An 18,369-nucleotide genomic window follows, 5' to 3' on the forward strand; every position below is an offset into this window, starting at 1 on the left:
GTGATAGCTGTTAATTCTTCATCATGTGTGGCAGCTCTATCAACGAATAAGATCTGTGCCATAATAGAGTGTCATGGTATCCTAATGCCTGGGATTTGCTGTGCCCTAATAATAATAATAATATACAGATACAAATAGAGAGCCAGGAAGGCACCCTTAAGATTTCCACAGCCTGGCTGCTGCTGCCGTCTAGCTCAGTATCTTAGCTGGACGTGACTATAGATAATTTATTACTAAATTAACAATGTTAATTTAGGGGAAGGGTGCTATAGTGACTAGTTTCTATAGCTAATGCATTACATGCAGATAGACTTGTTCTTATATGTGCAGTTCATTCTGCTATAATGCATGACACACATTCTGGAAAAAAACAGCATATGGTAGAAATATGCACTATAACATGTACATTTTCACATAATAGTTAGGAATAGGTTCCATAAATGCAATAAACTCTCAATACATATTACTATATGATTGATAAATAACATATTAAAACTGAAAAGTTATTCAATAAATATTTATTGAAATAAAACTATATAGTATCGATGTAAATACTGTACAACATAGTTAACCCATAAACTTGAGTTACGTATGTAGCGTAGAGGGCATTGTTTTAATTGTATCTCATATTGTGGCTGCCTTCACAATGAGATAGCTGCTATTGCATTACTTCAAATAAATAACGCTTCTCTAGTAGAGAAGACTACCCGTACCACCACCACCACCACCCAGACGATCGTTTTGAGGCTACTGGGCTTCATCATCAGTGGGTGGGCAGGTACCCAGGTAATACAACAAGCCATCACAGTTGTGAAGTTATATCCACAATATGAGAGATGACAAAAGGGTGTGGTAGTAAAGTATTTTGAAAACGAAATGCACTAGGCATAATCCTTATGGGTTTTGATAATTAACTATATAGTATCGGTGTAAATACACCATAGTTAACCCATAAACTTGAGCTACGTATGTAGCGTAAAGGGCATCGTTTTAATTGTATCTCATATTGTGGCTGCCTTCACAACGAGATAGTTGCTATTGCATTACTTCAAATAAATAACGCTTCTCTAGTAGAGAAGACTACTGTTATGAAATAAAACATACACAAGCATATTGTTTTGTTTTTAATGGCTGATTTTTTTTTCACTCATTGTTTATAGTATGGGCAGTAAGAATATATATATATATATTTAAGTGAGAATAATGATTAAAAAATAAAAAAAATAAATAAAAATGCCAGTAGCATTGCAAGACAGAAGAGCAAAAATTGTGAAATTATACATAACGATCAAACCAACAGGGAGGGAAGAGGATAAAATTATTGCAGCAGAAACTCTTGAAGATAATTTAGAAAGTCTAAATACAAAGATAATAAAATATAATTGGCTAATTTAATTGGCTATTCAATTAAATTTTGAATAGCCAATTAAATGAAATTTAACGGCGGGCGCCCCCACTGATGGGCACCAGATCCAAATTTATGTGAAAAATCACGAGCAGAGATGTGAACAGCTACAATAAAATAAAATAAAACAAAAACAGAAGTATACTGACCATTATGCCCCATCTCAACAGAGGACCACAAGGCCAGTCTATTTCTGTTTTTGTTTTATTTTATTTTATTATAGCTGTTCACATCTCTGCTCGTGATTTTTCACATAAATTTGGACCTGGTGCCCATCAGAGGGGGCGCCCGCCTTTAAATTTCATTTAATTGGCTATTCAAAATTTAATTGATTATATTTTATTATCATTGTATTTAGACTTTCTAAATTATCTTCGAGAGTTTCTGCTGAAATAATTTTATTCTCTTCCCTCCCTGTTGGTTTGATCGTTATGTATAATTTCATAATTTTTGCTCTTCTGTCTTGCCATGCTGCTGGCATTTTTATTTATTATTTTTTTTTTAATCGTTATTCTCACTTAAGTTTATATCTCAAGTGTCATGTAGAGGAAAATGCTTTTTGCTGCCTCTGATGTATGCTTTACCTCTTTTATGTAAGATTCAGTTTTCAATTATTTCAAGCATTATTCAAATATAAGTATACTTTATATATATATATATATAGGAACTGTAGTATGGCAGCATGTAGGTTTCATGCATGTAACCTTGAATTTTTGTGCACACATCACATGTGCATTGTAAGATGACATGCTATAGCAGGATGAGCTGTAATTTGTTATTTAAGAAATTTTTTTTTCTTAAATTGACTTTTTACATTTTATGTGATTAATAGAAGTGAAAATTTAAATAATTTAACAGTTAATTACTAATTAATTAAATGATAACGTATAACAGTAATTCTTTCCACATCACCAAATACATATATCTCACAATGTATTTACTCAACTTTTTTGTAACATACTTTACTTTCCTGGATTTTAATGAAAATTAGAATACAGCACTTATTTCACTGATATTCTGTAATTAACCATAAAATTTATAACAGAAAATAAGCTCTTTTATGGCACTCACTTTTGTTAGAGAAGAGGCCTGGGTTAAACATAGTAAAACAATATTGCCTCAACCTAAAACTAATAAAATAAGATAAAAACCCAAAGGTTTTTGAAAGAAAAATATATAATTAACAAAAGTTAAAAAGATATAATTTCCTGCTATCTCTGATGGCTAGAAGCCCTCCATATAGCTTTGGTGAGTTCGACCATCAATTCAGTCGTAATACTGGAACCTCCATACATCCTATTATGGAGGCCCTCCTTTTACAACACAATGAGAGGTGGTAACCTGGATTTCTGTTTGCCTGATTTTAATGAAATTTGGGATGGCTTTGACAAATCTTTCTAAAAGAGCCAAATATAAAATTTCATGAAAATCTGTATACTGGGAATGGAGTTGCTTTATGATGACTAACAAATGAATTTCATTAAGAAAATTAGCACTTTACACATTTATGAATATACCTAAAAATGGATTTGAAAAAAAAATTTGTTGCCACAGAATGATGGAAGTAACAATATATCACACCTTTGATACCAACATCAATTTTTTTATGCTTTACTTGCTGATGAATTTAATTTAAATATTTTTTACTTTGATTAGTATAATGAAAGATATTTCTTTTTTTTTGCCACTCCTTTCACACTGATTTTTTATTTTTAAAAGGGATATATGTATGCTTTAGGTGGAGATAATGGACCAGAATCTTTGAATTCATGTGAAAAATATGATCCTCATGTAAATAAATGGACATTCACTGCTCCCATGAATCAGTGTCGTGCTGGAGCTGGAGCTACAGCCCTTTATGGTTGTTTGTATGTTGTTGGTGAGTCTTTTCCTTTACTGCTTACTTTTTCATTATTTCATGTTAATCAGTGACTTTGGTGAGCTGTGAATATTTTAACAATGGGCTCTCAGTTTTGCCGAATTTTTGATGTGAAACATCCTTGGGGGATTCCTGCTGAGTAAATCTGATTGGTCACAAAAGTAACGTCATCCATGGCTTTGGCCAGAGCTTCCCATGTTCACATTACTAGTCTGCACCAAGCACTCACTAATAGTGTGATTAGTGCGCATGATGCATTTTTTGTGACCGGTATGATATCTGAAGTCAGCCTGGTCATCATGCCCTCCCCTTTATGATGATATCTGAATATGATAGTATCTCTAGTTCTAACTTTTTAGAATTTTTGAATAATATGATGTCGCAATCATACTTCCTGAAGTAAGTATGATTGCAACAATACAAGTATTTGTCATATGACTGCAACAATACAAGTATTTGTCATATGACTGCAACAATACAAATATTTGTCAGCAATTTATTTTTTCGTCTTGCATTTTTGTAACATTCCGTTGTTAGGTGCCCCTAACAGCTGCGTATGTCGTTTCAACTACAAGATCAATACTTCAATCAACATTGTTTTCTAGAGACATTTACATATGTTGAAATCGCAAGTATACATCTCTTACTTTATTTAATTTAAAACAAGTCATAAATCCATTGTATCTTGTCTTCCAGAAATTATGAAAATTTGTGAATGTTCAATAAAATATTTACAACACAAAAGCTCTTTTATTCCATATACAAATCAAAATACCTAAAAGAAACATGAAGGATTCATATAAAACCAGCTACTGTGCATGCTCTGCACACGCACGACTTTCTTTTTTTTACTCGTCTTTCTTTTTTTAACAACTAGGGAAATATGGGTACATTTTTTTTTTCATGATAAAATTTTAATATTGCAAATAAAAAAAATAACATGAAATATTTCTCATATCACAAATAACAAAAACAATCACAAAACAGTCTACAATATAAAAACAAATATTACATAAAAAACAAACTCTTCTAGAAAATGTACACAAAAATCACAGATTACATGAAAAAAATTATTGTACAAATATTAAAGAAAAATTTATTCTAAAAATTTCCATACAGAATTTACTTTATTAATATTTGTTGTCAATCTTCTGCTTTGCTCAATAGCTGAGCTATGATTACAGAGGAATGATTTGACGTAACAATCCGGATCAAATTGAAGCAATGGTTTTCCATTTAGATGTATGGTCATCATAATCTGCAATGTGCTTAATTGCCACAGTATTATTCATTATGCTGAAAGCTCGCTCAGCTTCAGTACTGCTAATCGCAATGGTTTCAAAAGATATTTCTGGCTTTCTTAATTGAAGAGGGAACTTCACTTGATTTTAAAGATAAACTGTCTTCGACAAAATCTCTAAAATCATTAATTTTTATTTCATATTTTATCAGAAAACTTAAATTTCTTATTTGTTTTTCACCATCTTGCCACAAAGACGAAATTTCTTTCATATTTCACGATTTTGGATAGCATATGTTTAAAATTACTTTAAATTCCTCATTGTCAATAGTGATAAAATTTTTCAATAGTAATTTGTCAATAGTATCATTATTTTCTTTATTTAAATTACTAAAACTTTAACTTTATTAAAATTACTCTGTTGCATTAATAACTTCTCCTTAACTTGTCACGAGGTAATTTTTTAAATGTTCTTACTCTCAATTTTGATTCCTTCAAATTCTTTCAACTTCAACATGCTCTCAGTTTTAGTTTCATAATTTCCTTCAGAATTTTTCAAATTAGCTAGAGCATTGACAGTTAGAATAATTAATTTATTTGCTTTTGCTATAGTGATGCTGTGACTTTGTAAAGCTTCTGAAAGGTAAGACAGCTCCCGCAGGATGCCGATCATTAGTGCTAAATTGTTAAGAAATTCCAGATTGAAAAGTTGGTTTAATAATCCAGAATATATAACTTTCTGATTCAAAATGTTTGCACAAAGCGGGATAATTCCTCCAACCCTCAATTGCCATCTGCAAGCTACAAGCTGGACATCATGGCACAAACACAGGACCAATCTTTATACTTTCCACATCAAGTTCTTTAGCAATAATCCTTAATTCACGCTGGTTTTTTGGAGATTGGTTATATAATGCATACAGTTTTTTTTTTTTTTTTTTAATTATTGCTTCTTTAATTATTTTCTTCACAGTGAAAAAGCCTTGACATGGTTTTCAAATCTGCCAACATTTCATCTTCGGAAAGTTTACTTAATATCTTAGTTGCCTCATTTCCCCTCCGATGTCGCTAATGTCACTAGTTCTTTGAATACTGTGCAAAATATTGGAATCGCTTAGATATTCAGCTACTGTAACCATGTATAGACAGGAGATATTTACTGAAATGCATGAATCACTCACTTCTCCAAAAAACATATGACTCCTTGTCCGAGTAACGGGGAACCACAACATAAGTTGACCAGAGGCTATTATCCATGTCGGGAATCTTCTTAATCCTCTGACTGGATATGGAAAGAATATTAACTAGCGCGAATTCTCGGAATGTGGCTGCATAGGTTTTACAGACACCACTAACGTTGTGGAATAGTAATCCCCTTAACCCTTAATTTGCGCTTTCTAATTGCCTAAAGGCCAGAAGTGAGAACAATGAATACAAAGTTGTCTCTCATAATCCATTTGTTCTACAGAAACTATTTTAAATGTAATTACCAAGGGGAATTCAAAAAAATTCGCCATAAAGAAGTTCGTTAAACAGAGGTCTGACTGTAATTAACTCAAAAATGAAACAATTTTAAAATACATAACTGGTTGATTGTGCCATTAAAATGCTGGGGATGGGGCTTCGCTCACCCCACCATAGTTCTGCTCTGGTACTCAATAATTAAATTCAGGATTTCATTCGTAAAATAGATGATCGTTTTAACAATGGGCTAGCAAATTTTCAAAAAAAAAAAATAAATAATGAGCTCTCGCAAGCTCATGTGAGTCCACTGTAGCTCACCACTGATTTTAATATAACTAAAATGCCATTTGAACATATTACTGACTAGTAGATGGTATAAGTTTTGAGCTGTAAAGCTCACAGAAGGTATATAACTATCATCCATATGGAGTAAATGCATCTACCCTCATCAGAGGACATAAATTGAGGAAGAATGGTTGCAGAATAGATGTGTGGGAGTTTAGACAGCAGGTGGTTGATTGCTGGAACAAACTTCCATATGTTGTTGTTGTTGTGGAAATGGATAGCTTGAATAAATTCAAGGAAGAACTAGACAAATTATTGGCAGGGATGGATGGGTGAAATGGGAGTGTTTCATTTTTACTCTCTCTTTTTTTTTTGGCTGATGCTGTATAAGCTTGCTTTCTTGCATCATTTGCCACTACAAATACTAAATTAACAATCTAAATAAATCATATTGAAAACCACCAAATGGAAATGGTGAGGTGGTTGAAGAACATAAATAAAAACCATAATACATGTATTATTTTTTTCAAGGTTAAACAAGGTATAAAATTAAATGTGGTGCAATCAACTAATTGTGTCTCAATTTAAACACTTTTATGCCATGTATAAAAATTGCCGCTAAATGCAACAAGTGATACTTAAGGGGTGCTATCTGCAACCAAGCAATTAAAAAAAATAAGTTAAAACTATGAAGCTGCAAAATGAAATTAATAAGCAAAAGCCAGTCCCCACCTGTGGAATCATCTTTTTTTTTTTTTTTTTTGGATCATTTTTTTGTGACATAATAAGAGGGAGTCTAATTTTCTCAGTAAGCTATTCTAGGTTTTTCAGCCTGTATGCCATAATACCAGTGAGAACACACACACAGATCAGCCAGATCACTTGGGAGAATCCTGGGGAATATTCTATGATCATTGCCACTTAAAGGTTCCGTAATTTGAAGATTCTTAATACATGATGAATCTCTACCTATAACCAGGTCAAGAATATTGCTTGTTATCTGTTGTTGCTTACCTAACAAATGATGGTGTAGAAAACAGTTATTCAAAAAAAAAAAAATCAAGAAATGTTTTTCTACTACATGGGCTGCCATCCCATGAGTTTAAATCGAATTCTGAAAATAAAGATAACAAAGGTAATGAAAGTAAACTATGGGAAACTTACCAGACAAACCAGTTTGCCACTACCACATTTTCTCCCTCCAGTCTCAGTAAGCAGATAGTGCATGCTAGCGGCAGAAGTCAAGAACGATATATATTGATTGACACATAGGTGTGACAAGAAATGTACTGATTGGTGCGAAAACACAACAGACAATAACATCATAGCGTTAAGTGATTGATTGACATTATGATATGTATATATATACATATATATATGTATATATATATAAAGAATCTTTGGTAAAACTTCAGAACATGGTGCACACTCTGGACTATTGATGAGAAGGAAGAAGACAGTGATTGACTGTGATATACTATAGATTGCAAAAACAGTTTTATGCATGAATCCATCCCGAATTGGGGATGTAAGCTAACATAACCTAACATTTTTTTCATCTAGTTCAAAATGAAAATCTATTAAAAAACAGTTTTATATATGATCCATCACAGATTGGTGACATAAACTAACCTAAACTTTTTAACTAGTTCAAAATGAAAATCTATTAAAAACACTATTAAAAATGCTATATTAAATACCATTTCTAGAGTGTGACTGTTCTGAAGTTTAACTGAATCTTTCTCTCTTTTCCTATTATTTCCTAACTTAACCTTTAAGGTTACATTAGGAAATATAGGGTGGTAAGGAGCAGAAATGCAGTAGTACGCTCTTGAGTAGACTGGGATTCAAGCCCCTGACTGCTAAATATGGTTGATCTGTCAACCCACACTGGACCAGCATGGCGGATTATGGTCCATTTCCCTCAACATGAATTGTTGAGGAGGCTTCCATCCTGCAGTGGATTGATAATGGCTGCAGTTTAGGAAATATAAGGAGAAATAAGGAAACTTTTTCCTATTATTTCCTAACCTAACGTTTAAGGTCAAGTTAGGAAATTTAATGAAAAATAAAGAAATCTTTTCATACATATCATAACATCAATCAGTCACTTAACGCTATGATGTTATTGTCTGTTGTGTTCATGCACCAATGAGTACATCGTCTGTCATGCCTACGTATCAATCAATATATTGTTCTTGACTTCTGTTCCTGACTGATAGCAAGCATCGCCTGTTTACCGAGAATGCACTGCAAAGCTGTGGTAATGGCAAACCAATTTGTCCAGTAAGTTTTCCATAGTTTGCTGTGGTTCTCATGTTGGCTTTCTTTACCTTAGACTTAAAGATTCCCCCATGACAAGACATTTTGATTTGCTAACCCACTCTGTATTGATATTGGTTGTCAGAGAATCTCCTCTTTTTTCATCTCCCAGCCTCAAAATATATTTATTTCATTCTGTCAAATTCATCTGCTACTCTATCATTTTCCTAATACTTAACTCAATTAGAATCTTTGACTTTTTTTTTTTGGTGACTTTAATACTCATAATCAAGCTGTCATTAATTTGTACAATATTATTTTGAGCAATATATTGCATCTGAACAATATATTTCTACAATATATTGTGGCTGACCGGGCTAGCTGAGTGGGTAAAGTACCTGCCCGGTAACCCAAAGGTCGCGGGTTCAATTCCCGCCTCGGGCTTGGATCAAAGTACTGCAAAAACCTTGGGAGGTGCAATATGGCCACAGAAGCCGATGCGCCAACAACTACCAAATCAAAAAAAAAAAAAAAAAAACAATATATTGTTCAGATGCTGAGGTATTTACTATTACTAATTATCTTGCACAACTGCTGTAATACTTGACAATTATAACCGCCTATCACTCTTGATCTTTCCCTCACCAGAAAATCTCAGTGATATTACAGCATTGATGTATGCATGCACGAAATGATTTTGCATTATTTCTGTTTCTCTTTTCTTTGGTTGAATACTGTTTTAACACTCCTGATTCCAGTACTTGCTCAGATGGTGTCATTTAAATTACTCTTGTAGGGATAAAATCTTTTACTCCCATTGCACTGTGAGGTCCTATCCTTTATCTGAATTATGGCCCATATGAGCCAAGGTTGTTCAGGATAAGAATAATACCTATCACAGTTAGTTTCTGTCAATTTCCAGTTTCATTTTACTGCCTAAAGCTCATAACAGTTCTAAATAAATTATTAATAAACCCAAACTTGAAAGAGTAGGAAACTTTCCACTCATTCAAAGTCAAGCCTTCTTTTCTCTTGCCAAGGCTGCAACTTCTATACATCCATGCCCTGTTATATCCTTATGGCTCTGTTTCATATTCATCTAAATATAAAGCTGACTTATTACCATCCTAATTTTTTTCTGATTCTTGCATTGATGATTAGAGATCAGAAAGATCACTCAACAATCTGATATCAAGAAATTTCAAGATTTTGAGAGCATGTCTCCATTTATTCTTAAATTTGTGCATCAAAGTTAACTTTGATGCACAAATTTAAGAAGTTAACAATAAAAAGTTAACAATAAAATGCCTAAATAAATAAAAACTTAGCGAATGCTAAGTTTTTATTTATTTAGGCATTTTATTGACTTAACTGTTATACTGAATTATTTTCTATAAGTAGCTCTATAGTTCTAGTCAAGCTCCGTGGTTTATTTTGAATTTTGAAAGCAATTTTGAAAGTCAGTACTTAGTGTCTGTTGATTTTGCATTCGTAACTTGCCATTTGCATTCATCATTGTTATACGATACAGAATAGGGTAGGGTAAATCCTGAACTTCATAGTGTAAGGTTTAACATAAAGATAGATAGCAAAATATGTAGCGCTGTATTAGAAATCTGTTAGATTTGTATAGTATTATTAATTAATCAGTAAAATTTATTAATTTTATTAAATTTCATTGTTAATTAAATTATACTTAAACGGAATCATGACCCAGACTAGAGCAGCAAAGCAACTGGCACAAAGTAGCAGGAATGCTGTGGCTTGGGGGAGAACTAAAGGGGGTGATTCTCCAATGAAACACAGTCTAAAAAAATGTGTGAAATGTGAAATGTTTGCAGACCTTTCTAGAGCAGGACATAATCTAGCCAAGGAGGAGGATGTATTTGTTTGTGCTACATGCAGAGACTGTGAAGAAATTAGGTGCCAACCCAGCATTCTGATGTGCGTCTATGAGAGTTTTTGAGGTGTGGGGTAGATGCTCTCGAAGAAATTAACACAGGCAACACAGCGGCAATCTCCAAGGAAGAATGTGCTGGGTCCCAGAGGAACTAGTTATTGTTGGTGACTCTATTGTCAGGGAGACGGGGAATATATTATGCAAAAAGGATAGGTGGAACAGGACCAGGGTATGTCTGCCAGAGGCGAAAGTTGATGACGTAGAGCAGATATCATCTTTTAAGAGCACAAAAGATGATATTGTTGTACACATTGGCACTAAAGTCTATAAGAGTAAGAGATCTGCAGATTTACTTAACAAGTACAGGTCAATGCTGAAAAAAAGTTGTGAGTTAGGGTTAATTTTGAAAGTGTCTGCAATTCTGCCCAGACATGATAGGCTGATGGGGTAGAATTTTATTCAGCATGGTCTGTGCTTGCTAACAGGGGAGAGTGTGCTTCTACAGGGATGGGATACACTTAATTGAAAGGGTGCAAGAATTTCAAGAGCTGGGAGTCATCATGGAACAAGTAAATACATGGGCTGTTAGTGTAACTAATAGTAGGAACAGATGCATGCATACTTGCATGTACACCAATGCTAAAAGTATAGTAAATAAATTTGATGAATTTGAAGTGGTCAAGACATCAAAGGCAGATATTGTTGGGATATCAGGGACAGGGTGTCACATAGATATAAGCAGTGCAGAATTGGAATCTGTCTACAATGTGTACAGAAAGGATAGACAGGGTAGGAAGGGAGGAGGGTTTATGCTGTTAGTTAAGAAACACACAAAATCTAAATAAGTGCATCCAGTTTACATGGGTGGACAGTGCAGTATTGTCTGTTTGGTGTGACATGAACACTGGGAAAGGGAAAATGAAAGTAGGAGTGTGTTATAGGCCTAATGACTCTGATGAGTACAGTGAAAAGTTGTGCAGAGAAATAGAGTGGGCCAGTAAATCTGAATGTCTTGTAAAGGGGGATTTTAACTTTCCAGATATTGACTGGAACTTGTGGGTTGGTCACTTGCAGCCTAGCAAGACTTTTATTGATTTATTGGAGGATTGTTTGTTAAAAAGCAACATGTTCAAAGGGCAACCAGAGGGAATAATACTCTTGATCTGATTATCAGCAGTAATTATTCAAGCATTAAGAATTTGTCGATAAAGGAACCACTAGGTGACAGTTTGTTTTCATAAATGTGACTACAGTGGTCTCAGACAGTTTTTAAATTCTATACGGTGGGATCAACTGATGATGTTACCAATGGCGAATTCTAAATCGGAAGCCTTCAGGGACTTAATTTTGCAGACTACTGAGGTTTTCATACCAACTAAAAATACTGTTCAAGGTTCAGGCCTAAATGGATGTCAGATGAATTAATGAGGCTCATGGCAGAGAAGAAAAATGCATGGGATGCACATAAATTATTTTTTTATTATTTATTTATTTTTTTTTTTGTTGTATGCATTATGGCCATAATGCACCTTCCAAAGTTTTTGCATTTTACTCTGATCCAAGTCCGAGGCGAGATTTGAACCCGCGACCTTTGGGTTGCCAGGCAAGCACTTTACCCACCTGTCTAGCCCTGTTGGCCATATAAATTATCAGGTGACAGAGAAGCCCATGGTAGATATAAGCTATTCTGTAATCAAGTCAGTGAAAGTGGATTACAAGAAATTTTTGGCAAAGGATGCAAAGAAAAACAGCAAAGAGTTTTCTACTTATGTAAACTCTAGAAGGAAGGGGATGAATCAGGTCCACTTAACATAGATGGTTTGACTATTGATGATCCTGCTCAAGTAGCTGATAAACTGAATGAGTGTTTTGCATCTACATTCACACATGAGGAGTTAATCAAGGAGGGGCATGCCAGAATTTAATCAAACTCTTAACAGGGAGCTAAGTGATTTTGTAATAACTGAGAAAAGTGGAGGAGAAATTGTTGAAGTTAAACATAAAAAAGGCACCTGGGACAGATGGAATCTTTCCAGTTATATTGAAGGAGGCAGCAAGGGAAGTAAGCAAACCCTTAACAATAATTATGAGAGCATCCTTAGATTCAAGGGCGGTCACTTCAGGTCACTGGACTGGAGATGTGCAAATGTATCGCCAATTCACAAAGCGGGGATGCAAAGGGTGAAACAAATAATTACAGGCCTGTTAGTTTAACTTCTGTTCTGGAGAAAATAGTGGAATCACTGGTTAAAGAGGTGATACAGAGTCACCTAGACAAGACTGCAGTAATAATTCAGACACACCATGGGTTTGTTAAGAGGAAGTCTTGTCTGACCAATTTGATTGGATACTATTCTGTGGTAGATGTAAAAAATGATTTTTTTTTTTAACTAGACGTAAAAAATAATTTTGATATAATATACTTAGGGGTAGAATTTTTCTCAGCCTGGTCTGTGCTTGTTAACAGGAGAAACTGCTTCTGCAAGGATGGGATACACTTAAATAGAAAGGGTGCAAGAATATTTGCTGATGCTATTGAGGCAAAGTTATGTGGGGCAGAAAACTGCTAGCTTGGGGGGATACACGGACTAAGAGCACTAGCATTAGTAGAGGCATTTGATGCAAGAAAGCAAGCTTATGCAGCATCAGCCAAAAAAAAAATAAAGTAAAATAAATAAATAAAAAATAACCACTTCCACTTCACCCCTCTGTTCGTTCGAAATACCTGTCCAGCTGAGCCTTAAACTTATTTAGGCTATCAACTTCCACAACAAGGGATGGAAGTCTGTTCCACCTACCAACCACCCGCTGGCTAAATGCAAATTTCCGCACATCTATCCTACGTCTGTCTTTCCTCAATTTGAATTTATGCCCTCTCAGGTGATTATTCTGAGCAAGAGGAAGAATCCCATCAGTATTGAGCATGCTCAAACCATTCAAGGCTTTGTACACCTCTATCAGATCACCTCGCTGGTGCCTAGTCTCCAGACACTGTAATTCGCAAAACTTAAGCCTTTCTTCGTAAGAGCACCCCTTTGTTCCATTCACTAATCTTGTTGCCCTTCTCTGTACTCGTTCTAGCAGCTCTACATCCTTCTTGAAATGAGGCCTCCAGTCCTGTATACAGTACAGCAGGCCCCCGTTATAACGCGGTTCGCTTTACGCTAATTCGCTATAACGCTGTTCTTATATTATAACCAGTATCTGACTATAACGCTGTCACAGATCGCTATAACGCTCTTTTACAGATTACATTTTTGACATATTTAACGAAATCGTTTCATTTGATGAAGTCGATAGCTTGAAAATGAATAGCAAAACAGCATTAAAACGTTTCCCACGCCGACTTGAGCAATTTTCCCACGCTCAGTGAAATTTTCTCTCACGCTAATTTAAGTACAGTCACTTGTTACGTAGTACCGAGATCAACATTTTAAAAAATGATCAAATATATTGCTTGTAATATTTGCGTTATATGCATTTATCCGAAGTCTAGTCATCACTCAGTACAGTATTAGACATCGTGCGTAACGGACAGTTTACTTGAACATTGTATCATAATTAATTCAACCAACGCAGTTATATTTTCGAAGAGCTAATAATGACCGACAGGAATGAAAATGCAACAACGTTTGGGCGCAGTACGAAGACTATAAATGTAAGAAAAAGACTGAATTTGAAAATTAAATTAGACGTTTTGAAGCGAATCGATTCCGGTCAACGACAAGCGGATGTGTGCCATAATTTAGGACTCGCAAATTTAACTGTTAGAACAATTATGAAAAAATAAAGAATTAATTTTAGCAGCGGGAAAGATAGCTGTTCCACTGCAAGCAACTAGGACTAGACCGGCTATTAGGATTGAAATGGAAAGAGTAATTTTTTTGAAGATAATATTCCAATGCAGAATTCAGTTAAATTAAATATTAAAAAAAGAGAGAGAGAGAGAGAGAAAGAGATTAGCCAATACGATGATCTGAAGAAAACTCGCCTAAAAAAAATGTGGAACCATTTAAAACTGGTAGAATAGATTTAAAATCCCGGGTGAAGCCGCTAGTGCAGATTAAGGAGCCGAAACTTTCAAAAAATAACTTGTTAAAATTATTGAAGAGGGGTATTATGTGTTATACTTCTCAACAAGTTTTTAACATAGATGAAGCAGGACTTTTGTGGAAACGAATGCCTAAAAGAAGTTTCATATTGAAAGAACTCACATCTGGTGAGTATGGGCTTGGCACACACCCAGGGTCCTGAGCTGGATATCATCATTCTTCCCTTTCTTGGTGATTCCCTTCTACTTTTGACTCTCTCTCTCTCTCTCTCTCTCTCTCAGGGCTACTTGGGAACTTTTTTTTTTTTCCTGGTGCAGCATAAGCCTCAGGCTTCCTTGCATCATATGGATAATAATAATAATAATAATAATAAGAAGAACAAAAAACATGCCAAGTTTCAAAGCGGCGAAGGATCGGTTGACTTTATTGTTGGGTGGTAACGCTGCGGGCCATTTAAAATTAATACCCCTTTTAATTTATTTGGAAGAGGGCCAAAGTTCAACTCAAAATCCACACATTTTTCATGATTAAATTCATCCATTAAATTAAATCAATTAAATTCATTATTTTAATTGGAATTTTGTTTACTTTTGAGACGCAAGTAGTTACCACATAATTATATGTATGTAATGCAGAATATTTTATATGGGCAAATATTTGAATATTAAATATTTTGACCGACATTTGTGCATCTTTTCATTACCGTTTATTATTGATTAGGAAATATCCTATGGCACCGACCGCAGCTCACAAATACATATGTTACCTTATGGGAAAGCGGCGCTCGCTTAGCGCGGATTCACTTAGCGCTCTGTTTTTCCGGAACGAATGATCAGCGTTAAGCGGGGGTCACCTGTACTCTAGGTGTGGCCTGACCATTGCCTTATACAAGGGAATAATCACCTCCTTATCCCTGCTAGAAAAATTACTATATATCATTGACAATACACCATGAGCTACTCTTGCAGCCCGTCTGCACTGCTCAGACAACTTCATATCTGCCTGCACAACCACCCCCAGGTCCCTTTCATTCTCTACCACTGTCAGTGTAGTACCACAGAGTTGATACGTTGCTCTGGGGTTGCTGTTTCCCATATGTAGTACTTTACATTTGTCAATGTTAAACTTCATTTGCCACCTCTCAGCCCATCTGCTCAAACTTTCCAGATCCTGTTGCAGCAGCAGCATAGTGTCAGTAGTGTCCTTGACAACCCTGCCAACCTTCGTATCGTATGCAAACTTGGACATTAAGCTGGATATACCATCATCAATATCATTTATAAATACAGAAAACAATAAAGGACCCAATACTGAACCCTGAGGGACTCCACTAATAACATTAGTCCATGATGAGCAGTGTCCATTAATTACCACTCTCTGTCTTCTCCCCCTCAACCACCCCTTTATCCATAGCAGCAATTTGCCTCCAATGCCACACTGCTCCAATTTGTTCAGCAGTCTTCCATGTGCAACAGTATCAAAAGCCTTTCTAAGATCCAAGTATATAATATCAAAGTTATTCCCTGCATCCAGTTCTTTTGTGACTGCATCATAGTATCCAATCAAATTGGTCAGGCAAGACTTCCCCTTAACAAAACCATGCTGTGTCCAAGCTATAACCGAAGTCTTGTTTAGATGATCCTGCAGTGCTTCTTTAACCAGTGCCTCCATTAATTTTCCAGGAACAGAAGTTAAACTCACAGGTCTATAATTACTTGTGTCAGCTTTTGATCCTCCCTTGTGAATTGGGGTCACATTTGCACATCTCCAATCCATGGGTACCTCCTCTGAGTCCAAGGAAGCTCTCATAATTATGCCTAAGGGTTTGCTTACTTCCTTTGCTGCCTCCTTTAATATAACTGGATAGATCCCATCCACCCCAGGTGCCTTTCTTGTGTTTATCTTCAACAATTTCTCCTCCACTTTACTCTCAGTTATTACAAGATTCTTTAGCTTACTACTAGAGTTGAATACACCTCAGGCATTCCCCTCACTGAATAACTCCTCATGTGTGAATGTCGATGCAAAATATTCATTTAGTTTGTTAGCTACCTGAGCAGGGTCATCAACAGTTGACCCATCAATATCAAGTGGACCAATCTGATTCATCCCCTTCCTTCTAGAGTTTACATAAGTAAAGAACTCTTTGCTGTTTTTCTTCGCATCCCTTGTAACTTGGCTACAGATCAACTTGTATCTATCATAGGCTTCTGTGTCACGTATTAATTTGTATGTATCCCATGCATTTTTCTTCTCTGCCATATGCCTCATTAGTTCATCTGACATCCATTTAGGCCTAAACCTTGAACAATATTTCTTAGTTGGTATGTAAAGCCTAGTAGCTTCCAAGATAAGTTCTTTGAATACTTCCCATTTTGAATTTGCTGTTGGTAACATCATCAGTTGATCCCACTGTATAGAATTTAAATACTGTCTCAGTCCATCGTAGTCGCCTTTACGAAAGCAATACCCCTTCCCTTTACCCCTAATGGTAGTTACCTCTTTGAGTAACTCCCACTTCAGAACACTGTGATCACTGCCACCTAGTGGTTCATTTATCTGCAGATTCTTAATGCATGAAGAATCACTAAAAAAAGGTAAAGTGCAGCCATTATCAACCCACTGCAGGATGGAAGCCTCCTCAACAATTCGTGCTGAGGGAAATGGACCATAATCTGCCACGCTGGTCCAGTGCGGGTTGGCAGATTGACCGTATTCAGCGGTCAGGGGCTTGAACCCCGGTCTACTCAGAGAGCGTGTGCTACTGCACTCCCGCTCCTGACCACTCGGCTACGGAGTCCGAAGAATCACTACTGATAATCAAATCAAGAGTATTACTCCCTCTAGTTGCCTTCCGAACATGCTGATGTAGAAAACAATCATCCAATAAATCCACAAAAGCCTTGCTAGTGTGTGAGTGACCAGCCCCCAAATTCCAGTCAATATCTGGGAAATTAAAATCTCCCATTATAAGACTCTCTGATTACTGGCCCACACTATTACTCTGTACAGTTTCTTTTTATACTCATCAGAGTCATTAGGCCTATAGCACACTCCTACTCTCAATTTTGATCTCCCAATGCTTATGTCACACCAAACTGACTGGACACTGTACTGTCCAGCGATGTCGACTGGCTTCACTTCCTTGGATTTTATGTGTGTCTTAACTAATAGCATAACCCCTCCTCCCTTCCTATCCTGTCTATCCTTTCTGTAGACATTGTACTCCCCAAATTCCAGTTCTGCATTCCTTATATCTGTGTGACACCACTTCTCTGAAATCCCAACAATATCTGCCTTTGATGTTTTGAGCAATACCCCAAATTCATCAAATTTATTTACTAAACTCCTAGCATTGGTGTACATGCAAGTATACATGTACCTGCTCTTCCTCTTAGCCATCCTAACACAACCCATGTGTTCACTTGTACCCCCATGATTCCCAGCAGTCTCTGAAATATCCTGCATCTTATTTTCCAGGCTGCTGCTCATTCCAATAGAAGGAGTGCAAGAATCACTTTCTCCTCTGCCAGTGGCTACTGTTAATCTATTAGTCCTTGTATCCCCCCAATCTAGCAGTTTTCCGACCCACCTAACACTGCCTCGATAGCATCAGCAAACATTCTTGCACCCTTTCTATTTAAGTGTATCCCATCCCTGTAGAAGCAGTCTCTCCTGTTAACAAGTACAGACCAGGCTGAAAAAAATTCTACCCCTTGAGCTCTGCACAATCTTTTGAGGGCCGAATTGATCGACAGGGCTCTCATCATATACTCCCTCCTATCGTGTCTGGGCAGAATTGCAGACACTTTCAAATTAGAATTAGTTAATAGATTAACAGTAGCCGCTGGCAGAGGTAAAAGTGATTCTTGTACTACTTCT

General features: G+C 35.9%; 1 protein-coding gene across 1 annotated transcript in view; it reads left to right on the top strand.

The window, feature by feature from the left end:
• The window catches only part of LOC150082050 (kelch-like protein 8), a 132,697-nt gene that overhangs the window by 75,474 nt on the left and 38,854 nt on the right, over positions 1-18,369 (top strand). Inside the window, exon 7 of the mRNA XM_090380413.1 lies at positions 3,125-3,284. Coding sequence (XP_090236539.1) covers positions 3,125-3,284 — 160 coding nt within the window. The remainder of the gene's footprint in view (positions 1-3,124; positions 3,285-18,369) is intronic.

Source organism: Mastigoproctus giganteus, chromosome 8 (assembly GCF_048544385.1).
Source record: "Mastigoproctus giganteus isolate SK-2022 chromosome 8, ASM4854438v1, whole genome shotgun sequence".
Taxonomy (NCBI): Eukaryota; Metazoa; Arthropoda; class Arachnida; order Uropygi; family Thelyphonidae; genus Mastigoproctus; species Mastigoproctus giganteus.